At 49.4% G+C, this 14130-nt stretch overlaps 1 protein-coding gene across 1 annotated transcript; it reads right to left on the reverse strand.

The window, feature by feature from the left end:
- Nucleotides 1-1708: 1708 nt before the first annotated feature.
- Nucleotides 1709-11314, reverse strand: PRKAB1 (protein kinase AMP-activated non-catalytic subunit beta 1). The gene is made up of 7 exons (XM_043977989.1): nt 11156-11314; nt 10286-10460; nt 7629-7792; nt 6613-6706; nt 6320-6434; nt 4011-4144; nt 1709-2973 (listed from the first exon to the last, which is right to left on the reverse strand). Exons 2-7 carry the CDS (start codon nt 10451-10453, stop codon nt 2827-2829), a joined length of 822 nt encoding a protein of 273 aa, XP_043833924.1. The 5' UTR covers nt 10454-10460; nt 11156-11314; the 3' UTR covers nt 1709-2826.
- Between the last annotated feature and the right edge of the window lie 2816 nt (nt 11315-14130).

Raw genomic sequence — 14130 nt, forward strand, 5'->3', positions numbered from 1 at the left:
TCTTCCTTTCAATTTTTTTTCCTTTAGAAACATTATTTGTTAAATGTTACCACTCTCTGGGGAGGGGAAATGGGAGGGGCTCTGAGAGAAATTCTGGTGCTTTAAAAAGAAGACAATTCATTCAAATTTAGTTTAAAAAATATCTATCATAGAGGCAGCTAGTTGGCACACTAGGTGGCCCTGGAGTGAGGACCTGAATTCAAATCCAGCCTCAGATACTTAACATTTACTAGCTGTGTGACCCTGGGCAAGTCACTTAACCCCCATTGCCCCACCCAAAACAAAACAAAACAACCCCCCCCCCAAAACAAACAAACAAACAAACAAACAAAACTATCATGGAAAATAGAAGGGGTAGTGCAGAATTGGGGAAAAGGCAAATGCACTAATTAAAAAAAAATAAAGCAAATAGTTTATAAACTATAGGGGAAGCAAAGAAGTATTAAGTACCTACTATGTGTCAGGCACTGTATTAAACACTTTATCAATACTATTTCAATTTCTGGAAAAACTCTAGAAAAGGAAGCAGTGCTAACCAGGGGTCAACTATCATTGTCATTCTTCCCTAAACTTTTCTTTTTCTCTCCCTCCCTCCTTTCCTTTCCTTCCTTCTTTCCTTCCTCCCTCCCTCCTTCCCTTCCTTCCTATTTACTAAAATTAGCATGTCAGGGAAATATTACAGTTTACCCAGATTTTAGTAAAGCCTAAGTGGGGTACTTATCCAAATGACAAATGGCAAAGCTGGGGAAACAGCTTACACACCAACAGGCTATAGCAATGGGCCAAACATAGTCTTCCACTTGGGCATAAAAACATCTATTTTCCATGTAAGGAGATGGCAGAGCCCTGGTTAGGAGTTTGTCAGAAAAAGTTCTGAGGGTCTTAGTGAATAACCTGGTAGTGGTTCATCGATGTAGGGCTGGAAGGAACCTTGGAAGTCCTCTCATTGTATGTGACTGATGGGCTCTCGGGCTGCACTGAGGCCTGGCTTCCTTGAGTAAAGAGGGGCTTGTCCTGTGGTCCTCAACTCTACTCAGGCCACAACTGCTCATTTCTAGCCCCTCCCCTTTGTGAGTTGTTGCCTTTTATCCCATAGGCAGCTTCTTTTGTAAAGATTTATCTGCATGTCTCCCCCTCCCCCCATTAGATTGTAAGCTCCTTGAGGGTAGTGACTTTTACCTCTTTTGCATCCCTAGCCTGACAATAGTAGGTGCTTATTAAATATTTCTTCATTAATTTCCAGTTTTGGAAGGATATTGGGCTTGGAGGTTGGTGTCAAATAAGGTTTGTTGGCAGAAACTCTGGCGATGTTTAACCTGGAGGAGCAAACTCAGATGGGCACAAGCTAGGTCTTCAAGCTCGTATAAAGGGCTGTCATGTAGAGGAGGGTTAGGCTTGGTCTGTCTGGCCCCAGGGAAAGGACTAGGAGCCACAGAAACAGGACAACTTGCTACTCACAGAACATACCGCCTCAGAGGTTTTCACATAGATGCTGACGACCCCTTATTAGACAGGCTCAGTTGGATTAGCTGTCCTGATCACAGTTCACGCTTGGCCAGAGCATGGAGCAGGCCAGTCTCGTTTCTCCTCCCAACAGAGCTGCTGAGGTCCTGCCCACTCTGAGTATCAGGTCACTGATCAAATGCCAACAAGCTAACGATGACCAGCCGAGCCTTCAGAATGCACCCCCCCCAAATTATGGACTTCATACGTTTTTTAAAAAGCTTTATTTAAACCTGTTCAGGAGGTACGACGAGGTGACAGCGATTCAGTGTTTTCACAGCAACACAAGAGGTGTGAGTGCCCGAAGGCTCGGGAGCACTGAATGGACAAACACCGGAGTGAGGTAACAAGGGCGGCCTCGTGCACTGGCCCGCTGCTAGGCCCAGCTGGCGTTTCTTGTGAGGTTACCCACCCTGGAAAGTCTAGCTTCCCTTCAGAAACAAGAGCTTGCTAAATGGCTGGCCCCTGCTGTGGCCTTCCATGATCATTTGATTTGGACATCTCAGCCATGTGGGAAAATTTGAGAAATGGGTCCCAAGGGTCACCTGCCACCTTTGGACTACTGGATGATTGAAAACACCACCAAGCAACAACCCAAACCTAGAACAAGGAGTGCCCCTCTCAGACCGGGGCAGCCCCGGGACGAGTCGTTGGCTGCACCAAGAGCTCCTAGGGGCCCTTTTCACATGATCCACAACCAAGTGTTGGTGATTAAGAAAAGAAAATGCCTTTATAAGCCTGTGTCATTGCATCTCTATGTATACCCCACCCCCCACAGTCATTCTGGGTTTGACACAGTGTGCTCAGTGTTCATGAGGGACAGGGACAGAGCCTCCTGTGCAAACTTGCTGCCAGCCTGGGGGGACAGAGCTCTTGCTTAGAGCTGTGGCCACCCTACTTGCTGTGGCATCCGCAGCTGGGTGCAAGAATCGCTGGTAAGGAGAGGCCTTTGCTGAGCCCCGATCCTGAGGCACATGGTGGCCCGCAGCCGGGTCGGGGCTGACTCGGTTAGGACTTTGGGGAGGGTGTTGTATGCCTGCCAGAGCGTGCACGGGCCTTTGTGCTCTGGGCTGTGGCCCATCTTCTGTGCCTTGCTTTGTGCTCTCCCCGCTGCTGTGAATGCTAGAAGGTTTTATGGTCAGTGGCCGCCGGGGCCAGCCAGGCTCCCCAGGAGCTACTGGGCCAAAAGGGCGAGTGGGAACTGTCTTAGAAGAGCAGAGAATGCAGACCGTGGGGTGCAGTTCCTGCAGCGTGAAGCTGCAGACGGGTCGGGCCGCGCCATCCTCTCCGCTGCTCCCTGGCGCCAGTGGCATCCTGGGGGCTTCATATGGGCTTGTACAACAAGGTGGTGACATACTTCTTCTTGTAGCGGTGGGTGGCGCTGAGCACCATCACACCGTCCTTGATGGAGAGGGCGTACAGGTGGTTCAGCATGACGTGGTTGGGCTCTGGCAGTAAAGCGGGGTCACACTGTGGGAACACAAGGAAGAAAGGCCCGTCAGATCCCGCAAGGGGAGCTTGGCTAGGGAAGGGGCCCGCTCTCTCCTCCCCACCCCAGAGAGCAGATGTCTTGGCTGTCTCTGCTCCCCATCCTAGTCTATCGATCAGGAGGGGGAGAAGGGAAGGAGAGAGCGTGTGCATGAGTGAAGGGGAGAGGGAGGCGGGCTGGAGGCCCTGTCTCTTTAAGGACCTCTTCAATGGCAGCAGCCAGGGACCTTGGATGGTGGGCTGGCTTGTCTTGTAAGCCAAGGCTGGGGTCTCAACACTAACGTCAAGCACGGGCACTGGCTGGCTTTGGACTTGTCAACTCCTGCCCTCTCACACGTTCTGGGGGAACGTGTGCCAAGGAGGGGGGTGGGTAGGCAGGACGGCAGGCACTGAAGTCCAGTCATGCTACACATCCAATGATAATTTTCCATCATGGATAAACCACCCCGGTGTCGGCCTTCCATCTGGAGTGGGAGCAGACTTTTGGGCTATAAGGGGAGACTTTCAGGGGAAGGTGCAAAGCGAAAGCAAGCAGCCTGTCCCTTCCTCCTGGGGCAGCTTGGGTAACTCTGGTCTCTGGGGAACCCTGGGTTCTTGACTCCCAGTCTGGAGGATGCTGTGCTAGTGCAGAGGCCAACCTTGCATGGGCCAGAGTCATCACATTTCCCAACACAGACTGAGCTGCAGAACCAAGCCAGTGACACTTCTTCCTAACAAATCCAAGGGCTGCCCCCAATGACATGCGAGGTCCCATCAGTCTTGGATGAGCTGGGAGACAAGTGTGTTCTCCTGGTGATGGTGGTGGGCAGAGGAAGGGCGAGGCGTCTCCGGACACCCCACCCTTCTGCTTCCAGGGCTGGGGGGCACAGCTTATTCAAAGGACAAAAAGGCTGGGTCATTTCTACACAGTCAAACATACAAAGAGTATAACTGAAAAACAGGAGAGAGTTATCCCGGAAAACCCCTACGCACGGGGCGGCAGCCACCCAAGGGGCAAGAAGCAAGGCTTCTGGACTCACCGAGATGCCAGTGTCCTTATTCAGGATAACCTGGAGCAGGTGCGGGGGAAGGATGGGTGGAGTTTTGAAACGTTCCTCTGGCTTACAAGTGTAGGGCTCCTGATGGTAGGGTCCTGGTGGCGAACTCGACAGCTCTGCCAGGAAGAATGAGGGAAAGACATTGAATCTGAGCAGCTGGTATGGATGAGAAAAGCTCATCTGACTGCCAGATACACTGGGTAGTCGGTGCACTGGCCTTGTTTTCTCCACACCACAGAGATAAGGGATGAGCACACACTCTGGAAGTGGCCACTGAAGGCCTGGCACCAGGGCAGGGACCCAAGCGGAGAGCACGCCTGCTCGTCAGGGCCAGTCAGCCACCACCCTTCCCCACCTGTGCTCCCTCCGGTAAACCCTCTGGGGAGATTGGGGCAGAACACAGAAGGACGGCCCAAGCTGGATGTGGCAGCTGTGGTGGCACCAAGGTGCCCAGAGCTGTCAGTGTTCTACAGAAAACTGTATGGAGAGCTTCTTTTTGTTCCCATATTCAATACTGTTCTAGGATAATCCGGATGACTGCTGGCCATCCGGAGCATGGCCTTCCCCACCCACCGGAAGATTCTGGGGTATCATGAAGGCACCTCACTGTCGGGGTGGTGCTGTGGCCTCATCACCCCCACCTTTCCGGCTTTAGCACAAGAGGTCACGCATGTTGGAGCAGGAACTCTGCCACGCTGCCTAGTCGACTGTCAGGCTGGTTCGAGTAAAGTCTGAAGACCCCCCTCCCCCCCCCCCCCCCGCCGTGCTAGCAGAGCCCCAATTCCCAGGGTGCACATTTCCTTAGGAGCTTGCTTATATTCACGTAACCTAGGCCCGATCACAGCAAGGAGATGCTAAGAAAGGTGTTGAGAGCAGAAAACTGCGCAGAACAGAGGAAAGCGAGGGACGAGAACCCAAAGATCTGCTCAACACTAAGGTACATTTTTCTCCCAGAAGGCAATCAATATTGAGACTGTCACTGGAGGTAAGGCCTTTTAAATTAGGTTATGTTTCCTAGTAAGTAGAGGGGGCAGATTTAGGGGAGCCCCCTCCACAGCAATCAGAGCCAGCAGGCTGCAATTTGCATGGATCAGAAATAATAAGCAGCCGTTTCTATTTCAGTCAGAAATGCCTTCCTACCTGGATAGTTGCTATTTTTTAGGCTTTCCAGCTCTGTTTGAAAGCACACTAATGAGCCACACTTTCTCTCACCGGAGGCCACTGCAATTTTCAAATTCAATGAAAAGAACAAGAGCCCATGATGACAGATCCTAATGATTGTGATTCATCCAATGCACAGGAGTTAAACACAGCACAGACGTCCTCCCAGGGAGAAGAGGCGCTGGAGAAAGCCGGCTCCGTAAGCGGGAGTAAGCGATCCCCCTCTTCGGTTAAAGCCCCCATGCAGGGAGGGAGGGGCAGCTTGGGAAGACTCCTTTGCAAACACCCCCAGGCCTGTTTGTGTTCCCAGGCAATCTGTCCCCGTGAGGAGCCCTGAGCATGTTGCACAGGAGCAGTTTCTATGCAGACAATTTCCTTAGCAAAGGAGGCTGGTGACATGGAGTCAAGAGTCACATCCGGCCGGGCCCACACTGTGGGCTGTGGGGCAGCTTTTTCTCCTGGGACAGACCTTTTCCGGTCTCCCTCAGCAATTCTGAAACGACTGATTTACAAGACAAATAAGAGCAGCTTATGAGTGGCCTGCAAACTGGAATCCTCCGGTTACCCTTGGACACTGCCCATAGAGCAGAGAGCGTCACAGCCGGCTGCCCAGGTCACTCCCCCTGGTCACCCAGCTCGAGTGGGCGGCGGCAGCAGCAGGAGCCTGAGGGTCTCTCTTCAATCTTGTCCCTAGCTTCAGACTGACCACAAGGAACAGCGCTTAATGCCTGCTTTTACTGGTCTGGGTCTCCAGGGGACAGTCACAAGAGAAGTGAAATGACAGCAAGTCCACAGTGACTCTGGGGTGAGAGTCAAAGGAAACGGGTTCAAATTTTGGTTTTTGAACTTAATGCTTGCATGACCCCAGGGACGCTGTTTCATTTTCCTGGGCCTGGAGGAGCCTGGTCACAAAGCCCTTCCGAGCTCTAGATCCTGAGATCCCAAACAAGGCGACCATCAAACCAGGGTGAATCGCTGCAAGTGACCACGTCCATTTCTTGTGTGCTCAATGCTCCCTACATTCGGGGCAGGGAACTCCAGTCTGAGGCCCAAGAACAAACCAGCTACCCATGGCTAAGTGGCAGTGCCCTCAGCCCTCAGCCCCGCACAGAAAAGAACTGTGTTCCTACCGGACACATCGGAGCACTTTTGGGAATCCACCATTAAAGCATCAAACACTTCAAAGTCAGTTTTCTTCACCTGAATGACATTGTTGACTGTGCCAAGCTGGCTGGTCACTACTGGCTGGGAAGAGATAAACAGGTAGGAATCACAATGGGGAAGGCCTCCTGCCCATCTACTGGCTAACCCAGCAGCTTGTGGTAGCCAATGCACACTGCCCACTGGTACGGCCACCTGGCTCAGCCAAGGAGAGAAACTTGGCTGGGGGGGGGGGGGTGTGCTTCTCAGAGTGATACCGTACCTCAGCGGGGTCATGGGTCCATTGGCCATCCACAAGGAACTTGTACTGATGCTCTCCTTCTGGCAAATCCAGGATTGCTACAAAGTTGTTGTGGCTGTAAAGTCAAAGGAAACAAATGATTTTGGCTGGATCACCCCCAGCAGCTCCACCATTTTTAAAAAGGAAACACTCTCGGTGGCTTCACTGAACCACCTCTGCAAAAGAACTAAAGAGAACCTCCATCCAAAAGAAAGAGGTCTCGGTCCAGTGGGGACGGCATTCTTAGACAACGAGGCAATTCAGTATGATATTCTAAACAGATCAGAGGATCTGAGGCCCACCCCAGGAATGAGATTCCTGCAGTTTCTATTTCATTTGGGGATCCCGGAATTTGTCTTCTCCTGCATTTGCTTTAAATGCAGCAAGAGCACACAGGGCTGAAAGGGGTGGCACATGGCACAACCACACTCCTGCTGGAGAGCTGGACTCGCCTGGATGACTGGGGCAGGGCAGGACTTGCGGCCAGTGTAGTCTGAAGCAGCAGTACGAACACAAAATGGTTTAGGGAAAGGGCCCCCCACCCCCACAGGCTGTTCCCACTCCCTTCTTTCAAAGCCACAGGGGACCTCATGCTGTGAGTCTGAGCACCACTCTCTCTCTCTCTCTCCTGCCATTACGGAGGCAGAACCAACTGGGTCAGTCCAGGCCACAGAAAGGCTTTCTTGGATCCCTGCCAATGACTGCTATTTACCAGAAGCTTTTTTTCACTATCCCAGTTGATGAATATAAGTTCCCAAGTCCAAGTGAAAGATGTTACCCTTGTTTTGGGAACAGGAAGTCTTACGCTAAACATAAAGAGGCTATTCCGAAGGAGAGTTGGCCGGACCCCAGGAATCTGGGTGGGACCTTCTGAATTACCACACAAGTGACTTTTCTGTTCAGTCTCTCTAGCCAAGGCTGTCAGAGTTCCATCAGAAAGACAAGTGAGTCAATTTCAAATAGAATTCAAATATAAATATAAAACCTGCCCAGAATACCTTCTTGTGAGGGGTAGTTTCGTCCAGTTATTAAAGGATCCAGATAAGTAAACCTCTTTTCCTCCCCCTGTCCAGCGAAACACAGTTGGACGAGCCTGGGTGGGGGCTCGGTCACTCACTTCCAGATCATGCTGCCAGGCAAGGAACTCTTCCTTTTCCGGAGCCTAGAAGCACAGGGATTTAGAGCTTGCTCAGTCCCCTACCAAAAGCAGTAACATGAAGCCAAGAGAATTTTTTTCTAGCTTTCCAAAGGGAAAGCACTCGATCGGTCTGGAAAGAGAGACCGATCACAAGACTGGTTTAATTATTGCCAATTTACTATCCTAAGTGAGATTTATGGGGCACAAATTTATCAGTTACTATCCTAGAGCTATCAACTCATAAAAAATATTGGTTACTCAACACACTGAGGAGTTTAACGTAAAAAGTTTAGAAAACTTTTGAATTACACAGGGTAGATAAAAGTTTAAAAAACAAAACCTGACAACTGTTTTGCAGACTATTCACTTAATATTTTAACCAAGTAACCAGCAACTGCTTCTATACCTCTTATGTTGGGCTGGCCGAAGTCCAGAGAAATCTGAAACAGCAGAAATTTTGGGTTGGGAATGTGCTCAGAGAGCTTCCAAAGAAATCAGCTATCAATCATTGTTAAATAAGGAGGTGACTTTAGGTAAAAGAGTTCTTTGATTTCTAATTAAGACCTAGGACCATTTTTTTTTTAAAGTAAAAGAAACACTTCTCCTTTATACTGAGTAACTGCTAAATTAGTTTTGTACATTGTTACTAAATGGGCGGCTAGGTGGCACAGTGGATAGAGCTCCAGGCCTGCAATCGGAGAGACCCTGGTTCAAATTCGGCTTCACACACTTACTAGCTGTGTGACCCTGGCCAAGTCACTTAGCCCTGTTTGCCTCAGTTTCCTCATTTGTAAAATGAGCTAGAGAAAGAAATGCCAAGCCCACTCTAGTATCTTTGCCAAGAAAACTCAGAACAGGGTCTTGAAGAGTCGGACATGACTGAAACGACTAAACAACAAATACTAAATGGGCAGAATGTTTTATTAAAACAAAAAACCAAAAAAACCAAAAACAAACAAAATTTCCATGTCTCTTCACTCTACTTCTAGGGGTATCTAGGATACTGAGATGTTGCTTTTAAATGGCTTACTTTCCCTTCCTCCACTTATACAAAGATTTTTATCCAGAAGGACTGAGGTTCTAACCCTGCTTCAAAGACTTACTTTATGTAACTACTTTTCTTAGGTCTGGTTTCTCAATACGCAAAGTGGAGAAAAACCACCTTCTTGTACCTCTCTCAAAGGGCTACTGTGAGACCACAATGAGACAACTGGCATTCTGGAAACCTTCCAGTGCTATGGAAGTGTCACATTCAAAATGAAAGGATTTCCTGTTATGATAAGACTCCAAGCTAGGGAATGTGGAAATAAAGCAATTATCCAGGCCAATAATCAAGAAAAGTACAAGGCCGGGGGCAATCACCAAATCCTAAGAGGCAGGTGGTACAATTGTAGAAAACAACTGACAGAGGAGAAAGTTCAAGTTGAGTGGCAGACCCCTACCATCACTTCATTAATAAATGGGCCTAGGACCCCTATCTTCTACCTTCAGGCTCAGTGTTCTTTCTATTACCCCTATTTGGCCTCTTCCCAATGAGTCAACAAATATTTAGGGCATAGAGCCAGTCAGATGTCAACAGAGTAGATATGTCTAAATACTAACATCGTCTCCCTTCCCCTAGCTCATTTTCCCAGAAGACCCCTCACACTGCATGACAAAGCGCTGCTCGTTTCTTAGGATATACTGTGTTCAGTATCAGTTGCCAAAGCCACAGAATGTCACAGAATGTCACCATCACCTTGAAGATGTCACAGCAGACTTGGCAGGGAATGACTTTGAACAAGGGCATAAGGGGGCACTTTGACTAGTCTCTGAAGAGCTCAGAACTCTAGATGAAAAAAAACAACCCACCAACTAACTACAGAGAAAAAGATGACTTCCCTCCCACTTTGCTTCTTAGCAAGTTAGTTTTTCTTGGTTCTATTTTATTCTTAACTAAACAAATAGAATGGGCATATGTGCACACAGAGGAGAACAAAGAGGGCCCCAATTCCGTACAGCTTGCTTTTCCTTTAAGCGCAGAACAAAATCAATCTGCTGGCCTCAAAGTCGTCCTTGTCTGGCTTTCCCTCCCTTGTTTTCTTTTCTTTCTGTAGTAAAAATGTTTTCAAGCAGCAATAAAGCACCCCAGACAGCCTCGTAAACCGGTCGCTAGGTTAATAAATGGTGTGAAGACACCGAGTCGACAAAGGAACCTGCCTGTCTGCAAGGGGCAGGCATGGGGCTGTGAGGCCGCTTTTATCAAGTGGCACAGCCTGGCTCAGCGGCTGGATCTTAATTAAGTGGAGTCTGAAATGGGTCCCGGAGCTGTGCGATGGCCTTTGTGATATCACTCCCTCGGGTGATTTTTTTCCCTCCTTCTCAGTAATTACATTGACTTCCTTTGATTGCTAAGAGCGCCTGGGTACCTGTCACTCTGTGAACTGTCCCAGCCCGGCAGAGACGCATTCCAGAGGGACGGCTCCACGGCCCCGAAGTGGACAGAAGGGGAAGAAGGGGCAGCCCGCCGCTCTGTACCTTGATCTCTTCGGAGTGGAAGAGGTCAGTATCCTCGGGGCTGTCCATCAGGATCTTGGGCCTGTCCCCATCCTTGGTAGTGATGGCTCCCCCCGTACTGTCCCGCCGGGGCGTCTTGTGGCCCCCCTGGCGCTCCATCCCGGCCCTCTCACTGCTTGTATTGCCCATGTTGAGTCTGAGGGGACACAGCAAAGACCCGTCCACGGACATTCACTCACCCATCAAGTCCCGCGGGTGGGGGGAAGGGCTGCTGGCTGTGGGGAGGGAGGGAGGGAGGATGGGAGCTCAAGGGGGAAGAGGGGTCTCACTCAGGATGGCCCCTCGCCCAAGGGGCCACAAAGAGGCAGGGCTCCCACTCCGGGGAGGGTCACATGGGGAGGACCCCAGCACCGATGGGGACCAGCACACGCCCCAATGCTGGGACCCCGACATAAGCAGGTCACATGATGAACACATCAGGAGGAAGGGGGGGAGGGGACTTCTGACACTGACAAACGTGACATTGACATGGGGGAGGAAAACTGGTGCCCCCCCCAGGTGGGGGGGCCCTGTACTGACTGACTGGGGACCACGGCGGGAAGGGGAGGGGGGCGCCACACTGAAGTCACGCTAAGGGGACAGGAGGCCGGGGCGTGGAGGTCCTGACACGTGCGTGTCACACCCAAAGTGATGGTGACCACACACTCACACGTGCGGACCCCTCACACTGACAGGGCACACATACAGACACGCGCGAACCCCCACGTACGCACACATGCCGGGACCCCAACACCGACAGGCCACATAAAAGGGACACAAGAGGGGCGGGGTGGGGGGAGAAGGCCTTGGGTCCCGGGGCTTGAGGCCCGAGTCCCGCCTCAGGCTCTTTACCTATCGCCGCCGCCGCTGCTGCTGCTGCTGCTGCTAGAACCGAAAAAGCCCCCGCCAGGCTACGAGGCGACGTCTCCTTCCCGTTGAGCAACTTCCGCTTCCGGTCTTTCCGCGAGTCCTCCGAGCCACAGAGAGCTCCGAGGCGGAGAGCTCGCAACGGCCAGCGAGCCGCCACTTCCGTTTCCGGCGGTTGCGGCTGTGAGACGCCTTAAGGCGGTACCAGGAGGTACGGTGAGCAAGACGCTGCTTCCGTTCCAGGGGAGGAGGGGGAGGCTGCAAGAGGGCGGAAGAAGGGGCGTGGCTAAGGGCGGAGCTCTCTGTCAGGCCTGCGCAGTCCCGTAGTCCAGAGGAGGGCGAACCTCTGAGCCTACGCAGCCCTTCTTAAAAGCTCCACTAGGTGGCGCTGCGCATAGACTGCTGGACTTGGGAATCAGCATAAGTATGAGTTCGAATCCAGCCTCCACCTTAACCTAGCACCGTGACCCTGGGCAATTTATTTATTTAACCTCTCAGCCTCAGTTTACCCATCTGTGAAAACATATTTAAGGGTTGTTTCAAGGATCGAAATTTGATAATAGAAGGGACAGCTAAGTGGCACTGTGGATAAAGCACCAGCCCTGGATTCAGGAGAGCTTGAGTTCAAATCCGGCCTCGGACACTTAACACTTACTAGCTGTGTGACCCTGGGCAAGTCACTTAACCCTTATTGCCCCCCCCCAAAAGAAAAAAAGTTGGTAATAGCAAACTTTCCAAAAGAATTGCCTGGGGTTACGTGACCAGTAAGTGTCTAAGGCAGAATTGGAATCCAAGTCTTCCTGACCTGCAGTCCCACTGCCCTTATTTTGCCTTATCAGATCTTTTTATCTCCGTTTATGGAACATCTCAGTACTTGCAGCAAATCTCTTCTGTTATCTGGCTCTCTCCTAGCACCTTTTTCCATCTCCCTGCCTCCAAGGTGACCAGGTCACCTTCTACCTTAGTGAGGATCTGGACTAAATTCATTCCTCCCTCAGGCTCCCACACCTTAGAATCCTTTTACTGATTCACTTGCCCTCTCCTCCCTCCCTCTGGGTTGGGAGCACTGATAAGGTGGCCTTTCCTCTTGTCTTTCCGAGATCCTCTAGGACTGGGATTTTCTTTTTTTTTTTAAATTTTAAATTATTTAGTATTTTATTTTCCCCCAAATATGCTTAAAAAACAATTTTTAACGTTCGTTTTTAAAACTTTCGGTTCCAAATTCTTTCCCTTCCTCTCTCTGCCCTGCCCCTCCCATACCCCAGGCAAATGCAAAATATTTCCATATTAGCCATGTTGTGAAAGAAAACATAGACAAAAAAATCTCAAGAAAAATAAAGTTTAAAAAAGCATGCTTCCATCTGTATTCAGACATCACCAGTTCTTTCTCTGAGAATGAATAGCATTTTTTAATCTTAAATCCTTCAGAGTTTCTTGGATCATTGTATTGCTGAGAATAGCTAAGTCACTCACAGCTGATCATCTTATTATCAAAGTAACATTGCTGTTACTTTGTACTGTGAAAATCAGGGTGCCATCCTCCCCTGCTGAGAAAAACATTGTGAGAACTAGGGCGACTCCACCCTGAGGAAAAAGTATGTGACTAGTGCCTTTGGAGGTCGGGGTAGGAGCAGCTACAGGTGCAGGGAGCTAGGGCTTTGCTAACCCCTATTATAATTTAATAAATGTTTAATGCCCCAAAGACTGGTCCTATGAGTTTCTAATTTAAGGCGATCACACATTAGATTTTTAATCATAGCAATTAGATTTTATACATCACAGTACACAGTACATTTCATTTTGTATCAGCTCATGTAAGTCTTCCCAGGTTTTTTATGAAAGAATCCTGCTCATCATTTCTTATAGCATAAACTTAGTGTTCCATCATAATCACATACTATAATTTGTTGAGCCATTCCCCAATTGATGGATTGTTATGAGGGAAATTGGTGGGAGTTTGTGGTAGGGGTTCTTAGGAATTCCTCTTTAAAGAATTACACCCTTGGGCAGCTAGGTGGCACAGTGGATAAAGCACCAGCCCTGGATTCAGGAGTACCTGAGTTCAAATCCGGCCTCTGACACTTGACACTTAACTAGCTGTGTGACCCTGGACAAGTCACTTAACCCTTATTGCCCTGCCCCCCCCAAATAAAAGAATTACATTCTCTTGCACACAAATGCAATTAGAATAAAATAATATTTTAAGTGCTAGGGAAAGGAAACCAAGAGAGAAGTCCTTGGACTTCTCATGGGGAGAAGGCATGGCACAGAGGTGTGGCTCTCTGAGATACCTTTCTCCTTGAGCAGGAGACAGGCAAATACTTTTATAGAGGATCATGGGGTGATCATCTGACTGTGGAAAGTTCCCTTATTGGGGAGTACCATCCCCCACTGGTGGTGACTGGGGAAAGTTGGGTGAGAGGTGGCTCCGATCTCTCAAGCCATCTCTGTCTCCCTCATCCCACTAAGGCAGCAGCCACACTTAATCTTATCTCCCCGAAGTGTGGGTGGGGGAGGGAAGGACTAAAATGAAGAGTGGTGGTCCTGGAGTTATCTCAGTTCAGATATGGCACCTCTCATCTCTTTAGGTGTGTCTGTCTTTTGGTTTAGTTTCTTAATGAGAAGTTTCCTTGATTTCCCCCAGAAAACTTCAGAGATACCCTGGGCGCATAATACATCCCTTCAATTTCCAATTCTTTGCCACCAGAAAAGAGCTGCTATAAATATTTTTTGTACATATAGGTCCTTTTCCTTTTTGTTTTTTCTCTCTTTTTTGGATACAGACCTAGTAGTGGTATTGCTAGGTCAAAGGGTATGCATGATTTTATAGCCCTTTGGGCATAGTAGGACTGGGATTTTTAACCTAGAGGTCAAGAATAGATTTTAGAGGAGTCTGTGAATTGGGTGAGAAAAATGACATTTTTAGTTTTGTTTATTTCTAAGTGAATTTTAGCATTTCC

The sequence above is a fragment of the Dromiciops gliroides genome, chromosome 1 (genome assembly GCF_019393635.1).
Source record: "Dromiciops gliroides isolate mDroGli1 chromosome 1, mDroGli1.pri, whole genome shotgun sequence".
Classification (NCBI taxonomy): domain Eukaryota; kingdom Metazoa; phylum Chordata; class Mammalia; order Microbiotheria; family Microbiotheriidae; genus Dromiciops; species Dromiciops gliroides.